Genomic DNA, 13,253 nt, shown 5'->3' on the forward strand with positions numbered 1-13,253 from the left:
CTTTACCCTATCAAGGATATTTGAGGGTGGATGGGAGTTTGCCAGTCTACATGTGTTCTGTGGGTTTGGAGAAGGCATTTGGGAATACTGGGAGTCTGGCCCATTGCTATGAGCCATTTGATCCTTATACACTCTGCCAGGGTACCTGAGATACCCTGAGTGTATGTCCACATCCCACCTATGGTCACGAGCTTTGGGTAATTACTGAAAGAACAAGATCGTGGATACAAGAGTCAAAAGTGAGCTTTCTCCAAATTATGGCTATCCTTAGGCTAGTGTTCTGGGCATGTTCCCCTATTTCGAGGCCCCAGGGCAGACCCAGGACATGCTGGAGAGATTATATTTCTCAGCTGGACTGGGAATGCCTTACTGTTTCCCTGACCCCCGGACAAGCAAAAGGAGGTGGCCAGGGAGAGGGAGGTCTGGGCTTCTCTGCTTAGGCTGCTGCCACCATGACCCCTGGTTAAGCAGAAGAAGATGGATGAATGGTAATAACCCAAATCATTTGTTATGTTTCATGGCTAATGGCCAGTCAGCCAATATGCATAAGCTCTTGAAATGTTGGTTTTAATGTTAAAATATAGTTATTGTCAATATCCACAAGTTTTACAAACAAAGCTGGAAAAATTGGACAGCACATTGTTATCTTTTGATTAAGATGCCAGATTGCATTTGCTTACTTTCACCTGTAAAGACAGAAATAAAATCTGTTTTTTAGTGTTTGAATGTTCTCTTGATTAATTTCTGTCCAGTGTGCCAGCTAAAATGGGTGTGTAAAAATATGAATTCAGTTTAGTGCATTCAGTCATTTTAAACATGTTTTTGACAGATTTCTAAAATATTTATATTTTCTTATTTTTGTGGTAGATGGTCTCACAAATTTGTTAAGCACTGGAGGCCTAACCTGCCACGAGATCAATTAACTAACAATATAATTGATAATATGCCAAGAAACACAAAGAAACAAAAAGCAGTTTGTTAAGTTTGTTAAGCGCTAGATTATTTGATTTTCGAATATGTCAAATTTTATTGTGGGATATGCACTTTATATCCACAATATGAAGTAAAATAAAACTGGTTCCCACTAAATAAAGAGAAGCATGATTAGGGCAGTAAGGAAGAATATTCAATTATACCTAACCCCTAGTCACATTCTGTATCTTGATGTCACAAATTCCTTAAAAAAAACAATCAAATTACTCATCTATATGTGAATCTTTGGTTTTGGAGCTGTTGAGAGTCACAGCTGTCTTTTTTAATCCAGTTGGTAATTCATTGTGATATAATACACATCAACATCCATCCATCCATCCAGATGCGCAGACCTCCCTCTCCCCAGCCATTTCCTCCAGCTTGTCGGGGGGAACACCAAGCCATTCCCAGGCCAGCCGAGAGATATAATCTCTCCACCATGTACTGGGTCTTCCCCTGGGGCCTCCTCCTGGTGGGGCATGCCCAGAACACCTCACCCAGGATGCACCCAGGAGACATCCTTATCAGATGGTAAATGTATTTGTACCTGTCTTTGTATAGCGCTTTACTTGGTCCCTAAGGATCCCAAAGTGCTTTACACATTCAGTCATCCACCCATTCACACACTGGCGATGGCAAGCTACATTGTAGCCACAGCCACCCTGGGGAGCACTGACAGAGGCGGGCCCTCTGACCACCACCAGCAGGCAACGGGTGAAGTGTCTTGCCCAAGGACACAACGACCGAGACTGTCCGAGCCTGGGCTCGAACTGGCAACCTTCCGATTACAAGACAAACTGCCAACTCTTGAGCCACGATCGGTCCCAGATGTCCCAAATGCAAGTGTTGGTAGCCGGGGATTGGTCCGCAAGGGCCTCTGCTCCTGGCCACTGCACGGCACACATTGACCTGACTCCCACTGTGCCTCCAGCTGGTCGCCTGCAGGAGGATGGGCCCATGTCCCCTTTTCAGGCTGTGCCCGGCCACCAGATGCTCACCCTTGGGCACCCTCCCCAGGCCTGGGGTGGGGGGCGCCCCAGTAACCCTATCCCGGACAGGGTGAACTGTTCCCTTGATCTTGCACACATCAAAATCTTGGATTTTATTGACTTTTCTTCCATGGGCAAACAAACAAATACAGGCTCAATACTGACTCTGAGTCACAGCAGTGTCAATGCCATCACTAATGCACCAGTTTAACCAATAAGATTTTGTAGCAAAATAGTTAAATTTAAAGAATTATTTGAAAATGTGACAAGTAGATTATAGACACCGAAATAAATAAATCGCTACTTTTTCAAAAGGTCAAATGGTCATCACTTTGGTAAGCGAAGCAAGAGTTTCTCAACAGGCTTAATAAAAAAAAAAGCCAAATTTACTTAAGTGTTAAAAGGCTCCTCCTTAAGTCAACACATCCTGGTTGGGTTTTTTTTTTTTTTTCATTATATGCAATAAACTCTGCACAGCACCATCAGATGATTCACAGGAATCATAGTAGGAATCGAATTTGCTTCCACAGCATGTCAACAAATTTAACAGAACCTGACTGCAATTTTCAGAAACATTAAATACACTTGGACACAGTGCAGCTGTGGACACATATACAGGCCTACAGCTCATACTATATACACACTAAAGACATCCATGCATGAGGGATGTGAAGCAAACGTGAGCAAACTTTAAGACATATACGGGCAAGTCTTAGACAAGAAACACTATCAGGACGATTAAATTAATGGTACATCTCACTTAAAGCTCATGTAAGTCCACATGAAAACTATAAAGAATAACTTGTGTGATCTCAAATGTTCTGCAAATACCACGTTTACTTCTGGCACTTACACTTCTGTGTCTTTAGGGCAACTAGTAAAATTTAATTTCACATGTTTTTTGCATTTGTAAGCTCTGAAAAACTCTTTCTTGTGTAGTGTAACCTACAAAGATGAAGGCCTAGTGGCGAAAAACAAACAGGAGCTACCGGATGGCATTTCCTCCACTTTGAGCCCTGCTGTTAAGCAGCGCCCCCCTTCGTCGGGGATCACGTGTTGTCAGCTCCAAGTCAGCAAAGTTGTTGGAAAAGTTTTGACAAGACCAAGGATCTTCGACGCAGCTGCAAAGAGACCAGGATCGGCGATTCATAACCGCTCCTAAACTCTGATTTTGAGTCTGGGGAAACAATGGAATCCGTTGCGCAGGTAAACGCGCTACAGGAAGAGTTTAGCAGTTAATGACGTATATCTGATGAATGGACACTTTTGAGCAAACACTCCTATTTACGCCCGACCCTCCTCGGCAGTGCAACTCCGTCTTTCTCACGCTGTGTCTTTATTTTCGATTAGAAAGTGATGACTTCGGGATTCAGTCTTGACTTTGGACCTCTTAAAGAGCCTTTGGCATTCATCCGTTTGCTAGAATGGGTAAGTTTTTTCCTCACTTTTCTTTTTTTTGCTTTCTTTCCTTTTACTTTTTACCATATGGCCTGTATGGCGGGGTGTGCTTTGCGTAGGAAGCCTCCTTGGCTGCAAAACTACTTCATAACTTGATTGTGTTATTTGTCTTGTGACCCACTGCTACGCCCAGATAAGCCATCCAATTCATCATTTGAGCTGTAGCACTGTTATAAATACGGCATGCAGTTGCACTCGAGTCAAGATGCCTTCCTATAATAGGCCTTTATGCGGCTCAAACCAAAAACCAACGTGTAGCAGGCAGGATGTTCAGTGTTCTGCACGCCAGAGGGTTTACAGTATAGGGTCCGATTAACATGCGTAGCCGCATAAAACCAAATTTTATTTCATATGTGCAGGTTGATATTCATTTCTGCGCTTCCAGCTACTGGATAAAGCATTCTGGCAGCATTGCATGACTTTAAGACCGGATTTTGCTACTCTGTACAGCTGTCACCCTGATAGTTTTGTGTAAGACTTCCTGTCTTACACAAAACCAAACCAAAAAAAAAGTTAATTGCATAAAATCTGGAAGGAAGTGTGGGTACATTTGTGTGACAGTTATGTTCAGCACTCTATCCTGAGCACTTAATTTGTATCCCTTTATCTTATATATTCGTGTGTGTGTGTGTGTGTGTGTGTGTGTGTGTGTGTGTGTGTGTGTGTGTGTGCAGGTCTTCTCCATATTTGCCTTTGCTACAACCGGAGGTTACAGTGGCTCATCCAGCATCAATGTCAAATGCAACGGAACAGAAAATAAAGAAATAACAGCAAACTTTAACTACCCATTCAGGTGCCAAAACAAACAGTGCCACACCTCAGATTCCAGTTTACCGGAAAGTGTGTTTTCTTTAACGATTGTCATAATTTCTAATGCGTTCTTTGTGTGTACACAGGTTGATGGATCATCCCTACGCTGTCCCTAACTGTAATGGAACATCCACTAATTACTTTCTGACTGGAGACCACTCATCCTCTGCGCAGTTTTATGTCTGTATTGGTGTGTTTGCGTTCCTCTACAGCACCGCCACGCTAATCATCTATTTGTGTTACAACCACTTGTACAGGGAACCTAGTCGGGGCCCAATCCTGGTAGGTTTGACTGGATTCACTCTATTTCTCTGTTGTTTTGGCTTAGCTAGGTCGTCCTCCAAACAGCTCACAGGTCAAGATGACATTACAAAACGACCAATTTAAAGCAAATTTGAAGTAAGGACATATTTTATGATTTGTAATTATTCACTTTAGTGATGCAGGAGAGCAGAGATAACGAGATGTCCACTCTCAAGTTTGAGGATTTAACAGAGATATGAAAATGAAAAACTGGGGAGGGCGTGGTTTCCAAGCAGCTGGACACTGCTCTGTTCTCTGCTGAAAACATTTCAGTTGGGTCTCCTTGTGGGTTTTGTAGTGACATGTATTTTTTGCTGCTCAATAAGGACCTGGGGTTGACTGCAGTGTTCGCCTTCCTGTGGTTGGTATCATCTTCTGCTTGGGGTAAAGGTTTGTCTGATGTCAAGAGGGCTACCGATCCTACATTCTTGCGGACTCTTATTGACGTTTGCAAAGGTGGCGTGAACACGTGCGCACCGGGGGCTCTGCCTTCCATGGGTCGATTGAATGCCTCTGTGGTAAGCTTTATGCAATTTATTTTAAGTAATAAGCCTTAAATGGATAATTATCCTTGCTTTTTTTAAAATTACCCATGTACAGTTTTGACTTCTTCTGTTTTATTTTTCGGCAGGTATTTGGTTTTCTTAACCTCATCTTGTGGGGAGGCAACTGCTGGTTTATTTACAAGGAAACGCCTTTCCACAAATCGGCCAACCCACCTGCAAATGTGGAGGGGTGACCGAAGCCATTCTAACTACACAGCCACGTCATTTTAAAATAGTCTAACATGTAGTGCTCCTACACAAATGCTTTTGGTTAGGACTGCAAAAGGAAAAATACTATTCTACGTATAACAAATGTATTTCAAACTGACTGCTCTTTTTTTTTTGCAGTATTAATTTCAGATCTGGATTTTCTCTCAAGCACATTTTACAAAGAACATTTTTATATCTATGCATCAAATATGAAGGGCCCCTTATTTCTAATGAGACTATGGATGTGCAGTATTTTGTAACCATACATTCTGCATTCAGAAATTTTTTTTTAAAGGCTCAGGGCTGTTGAGTGTATGAAGTGCAAGAAACCTAACAAATAAAATATAGTTTAAGTGCATTGATTCTTAACACAACTGTAGACTGTGGATACGAATTTCAGCACAATCTTTATTATAAAGGCCTGAAAATATAGAGTTTCGAAAAATTCATTAAAAAAGTAGCCAGTGTGAGATTGTTTAAAGTGGGTCAGAGTCCCGTTTAATCTTTTTTGTTATTACGCCTCATCATCTCTTCACGTCAGGCTGATTTCACTTGTTTAGACTAACGGCTAAATATTTTGTTGTATGTGATGCCTCTGTTCATTAGGAACATGCCAACTCTTTAGGAATTTCACATTTCTCACGATTGCTTGGAATTATAAGATATTTATTGGGCGCTTCTCCCAATAGGACTTGCATTTTTCTGTTTCTAGATCTTTCTAAATCAAGGAGTGTGTTTAAATTGAGGAGTTTGTATTAAAATTACATTGTTCAATACACTATTTCAGTAATGTTGTCAACCCTCTTGTGTGAGCTTAGCTACTCATTGGTTCTTTTATTGTTTTGTTTTTTTCTTAAATGGTTGACTAATCTCTTGCCTGTTTTCAGTAATTGTATATTTCTTATCTCTCTTTTGCGAGGCTTCTACCTCCTCTTTGTTATAAGGGAATGCAAGCCATCTGCCTTAATTTCCACCACTCTTATGATTTCCTACTTTTTGTGAGCGGGCTTGATTCCCAGTTTCCAGCTTTATCAATCAAATTGTTGTTAAAATGCTACAGAAGAGAATGGAGTCTGTGGTCGAATACAGAAAGAAATTGTGTGGACATGAAATGTCTTGCTTGATTAAAAGAAAGAACCATATTTGTTGTCAGATCAGTTTTTTATGCCTGTTATTTCAGTGGCAGCACATATTGCATAACATGTTTGTAAGGCGGGTACACTGGAGTTCAGGTCTTACACACATTAAGGGTTACGTGTGTAATGGTTGAGCCCCACTTAAAAATTTTACAACCTGTGTAGACCTGATACCTGACCTTTGCTGAGCTTCATCACCGCATAAAGTGCAGAATATTTTTGAACTCAAAAACACAGCGTGTATATGTTTAATTTGTTTTACTGGAACATTTTTATGGTTTGCACAGTTGTTCAGACACAAAAAAAGCATATGACCAGCTTTGTGAAATTGCTGTGGAGCCATTTTTCGTCGAACTACAGCGCTGCAGAATAAGTTAAACTTTTACTACTAAACTAATATATATATATATATATATATATATATACAGTATTTATTTAAAATAGGTAATATAAAGCGATGCAAAATCTCAAATTTTGTACTTTTATAATAAAAACTCTGGCAATATATGAGTAAACATGGATCAGCACGGTCACGAGCTTCGTGAACTGCGCGTGAACTGGCGAATCGTGAGCGCGCAAGAGCTACAATGGCCGCTTTGGATCGGCGAAATCCTAATCTCGACGACTTTGTCGGATTAAACTGGAGCTGTTGGGTAGACAGAGTGAATGTTTTATCATCTGACGGTGAGTCGTGCACCCCAGCTCCAGACCTGATTCCCAGCACGTCATAACGTCAGCATCCGACGATTTGTTTCGTTTTTTGGTACTTAAACACACACAGCGACACAAGGCACGACCCAAACAAAAGACGCGCTGGGTCCTAGTGCAGCGAACTTTCGTCGTTTGTTGACAACCTATGAGCACAAATGGAAAGAATTTCCTCCTTATTCTGTTATGTGGTGAAAACAGAATGTTAAAGTCTTACTGAAAGACGCGGTTTGTTTTGGATCAGAGACAAGAGCATTAATTTAGTTGAAAATTTGCTCAACTTAAAGCTTTTACAGCAAAAGTGACTGTAATCAGTTGGCAATAGCTGTGGATGAATAATTCAAACTGACGCGTGAAACCCTCTCATGTGTGATATGCATCTGTTACTGTATAACCAAATAAACCCGTTTGTTGCAAGAAGATACTAGAATTTAGTATTTCATGCTCACGGGTTTGCTTTGCCTGCAGCTGGGTCTAAGGTTGAAGATGACGAGTATGGGATGAACTGCTCAGAGACCATGACGCTCGGAAAAGAAGGTGAGGACTGTGACTGGGCGCATTCAGTTAGAAATTTGCTTACAATCGTCACGGACATGAACGTCGTGGTTATTTGTGGATTTTAATAATTTCTTTGAACTTTTGCTTTTCCGGGGTGTAATGATTGTACAGCATACATCTTAAATGACTTTAAAAAAAACAAGAATTGGATGTACATGTTTGAATTTATTTTGGATTTTTTTTCTCATCCACACAGGGTCGAAATAATAGGCTCAAATGTAGACATACAGTAACTTACATTTTTAATAAGTGTTGCTGAAGTTTTTACGGTATCTTTTAACTTGACAAGGCCAAGGCTTATTAACTTCTTGTTAGTGATCATGATTAATTACAACTGGTAGATTTGCTTGACATCACTCATTGGCTTAAGCGATACTGACTGCAATAGGAGTGTTTAAAGAACTCAGTGAAGATCTAAGAAGGAGAAACCACCAAGGCTCAAGCTTGTCATGCATTGGAAACTCCTGGAGCACCAATGTCACTATGTTTACATTGCATTGGTACGAGAAGGTGCCTGGTCCAAAGCTGACGGCTTCAAACTCGACTGAAATTTGCAGCCGCCTGCATGGACAACCCATATGCCTTCTGCACAAAGGTTTCATGGTCACGTGAGACAAAGATTGAGTTATTTGGCCACAATGAAAATTGGTATGTTTGGAGAAGTAAAGGTAAGACTTTAAAACATAAGAACATTGTACCTATTGTTAAGCATGGTGGTGGTAGCATCATGTGGCACTGGTACAATTCACAGAAAGAGGACTAGCTTCAAATTCTTCAACTCCACGTCAATTCAGCAGCTAGCTGGTTGAAACTTGGATGGGTGTTCCAGCAGGAAAATGATCCCAGGTGCACATCAGAGCTGGTTTTAAAATGGATAAACCAAGTTCACTTTAAGCTTCTGGATTGGCCTTCCTGAAACTCAGACCATGGCTGTGTTGAGCCCGTATTTATACTTCTGACCCTGTGTGCTTTAGAACATTTCCAAAATAAATTCAAACTTGTGCACCTAATTCTTGTTTTTTAAAGCCAGTAAAGATGTTTGCTGTACAATCATCCACCCTGGAAAAAAGAACAGTTCAAAGAAATAATCGAAAGCCGCAAATGACATTCACATCATGTTGTCATGAGTGTATGTAAACATCTGACCATAAATGTACCTAATTTTGTCTCTCCTTCTTTTTCTTCTCTATAGATATGCACATATATGGCCACTGCCCAGCACACGATGATTTTTATTTGGTGGTGTGCAGCCAGTGTGGTCAGGTGGTGAAACCTCAAGCCTTTGAGAGGCACTGTGAAAGGTTGCATGGTTCTGTTACAAAGATATGTAACCCGCCATCCGCTGTGGCGCCTCAGCAGCTAAATTGCTCCAGCCTCGGTCTTTCTAATAATTCTTCCTCTATGGAAAGGAAGAAGGAAGGCAGATGTCAAAAGGGCGGCACCTCATCTGCAACCTCACCTGCCCAACAGCACAAGTCTACAAAGACCCACAAATATATAGTGAGGTACTGTTTACGAGTGCCCGTTCAAGAATTAGTAGTCAATGCTAAAATTAACAGATTAATTGTTATTGGAGAACTCTTCCCTGCTCTTCCTGGAGATGTAGGCAAAAACACATTTACATCTTCTAGTTTATATCTTGCATAAATATCAGTGTTGTCTCTCGTGTAAGTCTGAATATCATGAATCTAATAAGTTAATTCTAAGCTCATTTTAAACTTCTTTCTGTAGTTTATCTTCTGTGAAGTTCCCTGAGGAAAACCCTCACTCGTCCTCCATGCCTTGCCTTCCTCCATTCCATTCAGCACCCCTGCCCCCTGACGACTGTTCCACCTCCACTCTGTTAGAGAAATCCTCTGTGCAGAAGTTGACAGCTGAACAGTCCACTGAGTCTCACTGTCCTCAGCGGGGCATAAGAACCTACAGCCGGATTTACAAAAACATCCACAGTAAGTCAGCTTTTTCCCCCCAACTTTTGTCTATTACTTCCCCTGCTGCTTTCTAGGAAGTCTGCCCACTTAGTGTGTTAACTTGGGCTTAATGTGTTGTACATCAGTATTTGCATTTTTAAGTAACAGCCTGCATGGATCCTCCTGACAAGTCCTGCTGTTGCTGACTGACCTTTGTGTTTGTGCTTTTCTCCACATAGAAAAAGAATGTGATCTGAATAAACACGGCAGAGTTTTGGACCCCGAAAGGAAGACGCTGTGCAACAGGGAGCTAATGTGCAATGTAAACTCTCAGTACATTGTCATGGCACATTGCCCAGAGTTGTTATCATTTACTTATTGTAGTTAACTGTATAAAAGTTTGGAAATTGCATCTTTTATTATTTCATACAAAACCAAACTATGTCACTTTTTCCTTTTCTCTTTTGCACTGCTCTCTCACGGTTCTTTCTTTCATAGGCTGATTCAGTCAAGCATCAGCAGAAAGTGTTGGGAGAGACTAAGACCACTGATCAGAGAACTACCTCAGCTACAGATCAAGATATGGAGAAGCTTCGTGATGAATCAAAATACAAAAAGAAACATGTGGAAGCTGACGGGGAAAAAATAACAAATAAAGACAGCAACAACTGCCACATTCAAGGGTATGAGTCTTAGTGTATACCTTAGCAGATTATTGCAGTAAATTAAGTATTTCTTTCAGTTATATAAGAAAGCAACATACTACTGCATACTCAGCGTCGTACGGTGATGCAGGATAATTGCAAATTGTTGAGCTGCAGTTCTCCCATTGTAGTTCAGTCTGTGTTAGTCCACGCTATAATGAGCTTTCCTCCATTACGAGTAAAAAAACCCCCAAAAACACTTTGAATGGAAATCTTGAGGATTACCAGACAGATGTTACAGTCCTGATAAGTATGCATCGTCTTTTGCATATCTGCATATTTATTTTATCACATGAAACTGATGTAGGTTTTTTATTTTAATGTTTTTTTGTGGGCCATGCGCTAGCTGTCACAACAGTCTCACGTTTGCATTACTTTGCCTTCACACAGGTCCAGGAATCCATCAGGAAGCTCTCCCGAGGAGGAGGGTAACGGCACTGTGGAAGCGGAAGTGCAACCTCCGTACCCGTTCACTTTGTCAAGTGACGACAGTGAAGAAGATGAGCAGGATGAAGCCACAGACCTACCTGCTACACCCTGGCACCCCAAACCTCTTGGGGTGAGGGCGAGATATACAAAATGCACAGCAGCTGGTTGATGGGAAGGTTGTTACGTTAAAAAAAATCTTTAATGACTGTCTTCAGAGGGGCTGTGTGATAATCTTTCTAATATAGCATAAAATCCATGTTATATTTCTCAAAACAAAAAAGGGTGGTGTGGATGTTTATGTACTTTCAATTCTTTTTAAAGATGTTAACGGTGGAAATTTACACATTGCTTTCATGCAGCTATGCACTTTTGGATGTCGCACGCTCGGCTGCAGCATCTTCACATTTGATCGGCGTTTGCACCACCTGCGCTTTGCACTCAGTGCCATGTTGGAGCGCCATGTCAGCACACACTTGTGGAAGTGAGTATTACTGTTTTTTAAATGGCACCCATTTGCCCAAAACAAGTTGAAGAAAAGACCTGCTGACTGAGCTTAAAAGACAACTATCCACAATATGCAAGAGCCTCCACTGAACTAGACACTGAAATCGCTACAGGGAGGAGGTCTACTGTGGATGGCCTCAGCTACTCCCTGGTAATTGTCTAAATAACAGAAACATCAGCTTTTTTTTTCTTTTCTATTTCCTACCTTTGCTGACGGGTTGAAAAACATCTGTTTGCACTGCATGTCTTCACTTATATTACAAAGAAAAGCCTTGATGCCTGCCGTGAGGCTCATTTGCAGCTTCATAGCTTTGGATGCTTTAATGCTCAAAGAACACACTGTTTCAAATCCTTCATCTTGATGCAAACCCCCACCAACCGCATCCTCTGCTTTTTAACCACAACCATGTTGGTTACATTTATAAATAACACCCCTGACAAAACTCAGAAGACTGAAACACAAAACCATACCTGGAACAACAATGCCATGGTATCCGTCAGCATTACAATTTTGCCATTGGTCTGGCATAAGGGCATAAGCTAACACCAATGTTTGCCACAATATAAAGAAACATCTCTTTTTGTGTGTGATGTGATTTTGCCCGATTGTGCCATATTTACAGTACAAACTTTTAATTTTAGCATTGCAGCGCAGTGAGGTGAAAATAACTCGTGACAGCTGGTTTCCATGAGTATTATTGGACTGTGTTTCTTTTTGAAGTCTAGTACTAGAAACAGTTCAGACCTTAAGCCTGCAGATGTCAAAGCAATCACAGCTAACATCTTGAGGCCGCTGTTTAATTTATCTAATAACAAAATGAGGCTTCAGCTAATAGTGCAGAAAACTCATGGTAAGTGAATCTGCCTTTGAGTTTTATTTTATTGGAATTACCTTCACTTTTTTTTTTCTTTTACTTGCAGGAAAATGCCTAAAGTATCATCAGGTCTCAGGTCACACTCCCACAGCCTTGAGTCTACCTCACTGGTACAGTTTGAAAACAATCCTTGTCAGCCAAACTCTTACAGTATTAAACCGCCTTATCCTACCACGTCTGCAAGTGTCGGGTCAGGGAGAGTGTGTAGTCCCAGCAAAGCTCAGCTTATAGAGGTGGAACTTATGCAAGATGCAAGCGCAGCACAGAAAGCTGTCAAGAAGTTACAAAGCAGTGAGATCAAAGCCTCCAGATACATCAGGGATCCCTTATTTCATCAGAAGGGCCAGCCTCAGCGACCAGACAGTGCTACCTTCTCAAATGGAAAAAAGCCACGAGAGTCTACGAAGAGACAGTCAGATGTGAAGAAGTGTCGCCCTTTGCCTGTACCAAATCACCGCTCTCCCCGCAGCAAAGGGAAGCTCCCAGGCGATCAGCAGAAAGTGGTGGCCTATGACCACATGAGTGTTGCTCAGAAACGCAAAAGCAGCAGCGAGTTACTAACCTGAACTTCTTCACTTTCAACGATCTCTAAGTTGAAATGTTTGTCCCATTCTTCCTGCTCCAGCTTTGCCTTCTGGAAGGGAGAAAATATCCAACATGTACTTACATAAAGGTTTGACAAAAAGCTCGACCCCTAAACACAGTATTGCTTTTATCTTATATTCTGAATCCATTCCTCTTTTTTTATTTTAAAGTCATGAATGGACAGTACGTCTTCTTCATTTTAATTTGAATGTGATGTAACAACAGTAAACGTGTTTGGTAAGTGACAGTTGCTGTTTACATCTCAGCTTTTCAGCCAAACAAGAGGCCAGTCTTAAAACGACCACTTGGAGATGAAGCGGTGCAGGACAGCTGGTACCAGCATAGTATGAGTGTGTGAATGTGTGTGTGGTTTTTGTCTTTTGTGTATATTTGTCTTCAGGTTTTTATGCAAAGATTTCAGGAACAAGTGTTTGTATTGACATATTTGTAATTGTTCTTGCTAAATTTATAAAAACTGTTTAAGAACATAAGTATACCTCAGTCTGTTCATAATGCTGCTAAAGTTACTAAGTTTTTTTGTTGCAGAACAATTAAAG

General features: G+C 41.0%; 2 protein-coding genes across 2 annotated transcripts; both read left to right on the forward strand.

Annotated features, from left to right (window-relative positions):
• Positions 1-2,973: 2,973 nt before the first annotated feature.
• Positions 2,974-6,429, forward strand: sypl2b (synaptophysin-like 2b). The gene is made up of 6 exons (XM_082518802.1): positions 2,974-3,167; positions 3,312-3,389; positions 4,094-4,212; positions 4,316-4,511; positions 4,859-5,050; positions 5,164-6,429. Exons 1-6 carry the CDS (start codon positions 3,150-3,152, stop codon positions 5,269-5,271), a joined length of 711 nt encoding a protein of 236 aa, XP_082374928.1. The 5' UTR covers positions 2,974-3,149; the 3' UTR covers positions 5,272-6,429.
• Positions 6,430-6,975: 546 nt separating this feature from the next.
• On the forward strand, positions 6,976-13,253 carry atxn7l2b (ataxin 7-like 2b). The gene is made up of 9 exons (XM_082518986.1): positions 6,976-7,107; positions 7,600-7,668; positions 8,882-9,194; positions 9,421-9,638; positions 9,839-9,921; positions 10,098-10,282; positions 10,694-10,862; positions 11,092-11,213; positions 12,158-13,253. Exons 1-9 carry the CDS (start codon positions 7,011-7,013, stop codon positions 12,675-12,677), a joined length of 1,776 nt encoding a protein of 591 aa, XP_082375112.1. The 5' UTR covers positions 6,976-7,010; the 3' UTR covers positions 12,678-13,253.

This window comes from Aulonocara stuartgranti (assembly GCF_965226115.1).
Source record: "Aulonocara stuartgranti genome assembly, chromosome: 20".
In the NCBI taxonomy this organism is placed as follows: domain Eukaryota; kingdom Metazoa; phylum Chordata; class Actinopteri; order Cichliformes; family Cichlidae; genus Aulonocara; species Aulonocara stuartgranti.

Bases quoted from the DNA above. Each gene is read 5' to 3' on its own strand.
- sypl2b (XM_082518802.1), top strand. The intron at 4,512-4,858 runs GTAGGTTTGACT...CTGCTCAATAAG, and splicing joins CTAGTCGGGGCCCAATCCTG to GACCTGGGGTTGACTGCAGT. The intron at 5,051-5,163 runs GTAAGCTTTATG...ATTTTTCGGCAG, and splicing joins GTCGATTGAATGCCTCTGTG to GTATTTGGTTTTCTTAACCT.
- atxn7l2b (XM_082518986.1), top strand. From the start codon at position 7,011: ATGGCCGCTTTGGATCGGCGAAATCCTAATCTCGACGACTTTGTCGGA. The intron at 7,108-7,599 runs GTGAGTCGTGCA...CTTTGCCTGCAG, and splicing joins GAATGTTTTATCATCTGACG to CTGGGTCTAAGGTTGAAGAT. The intron at 9,922-10,097 runs GTAAACTCTCAG...TTTCTTTCATAG, and splicing joins ACAGGGAGCTAATGTGCAAT to GCTGATTCAGTCAAGCATCA.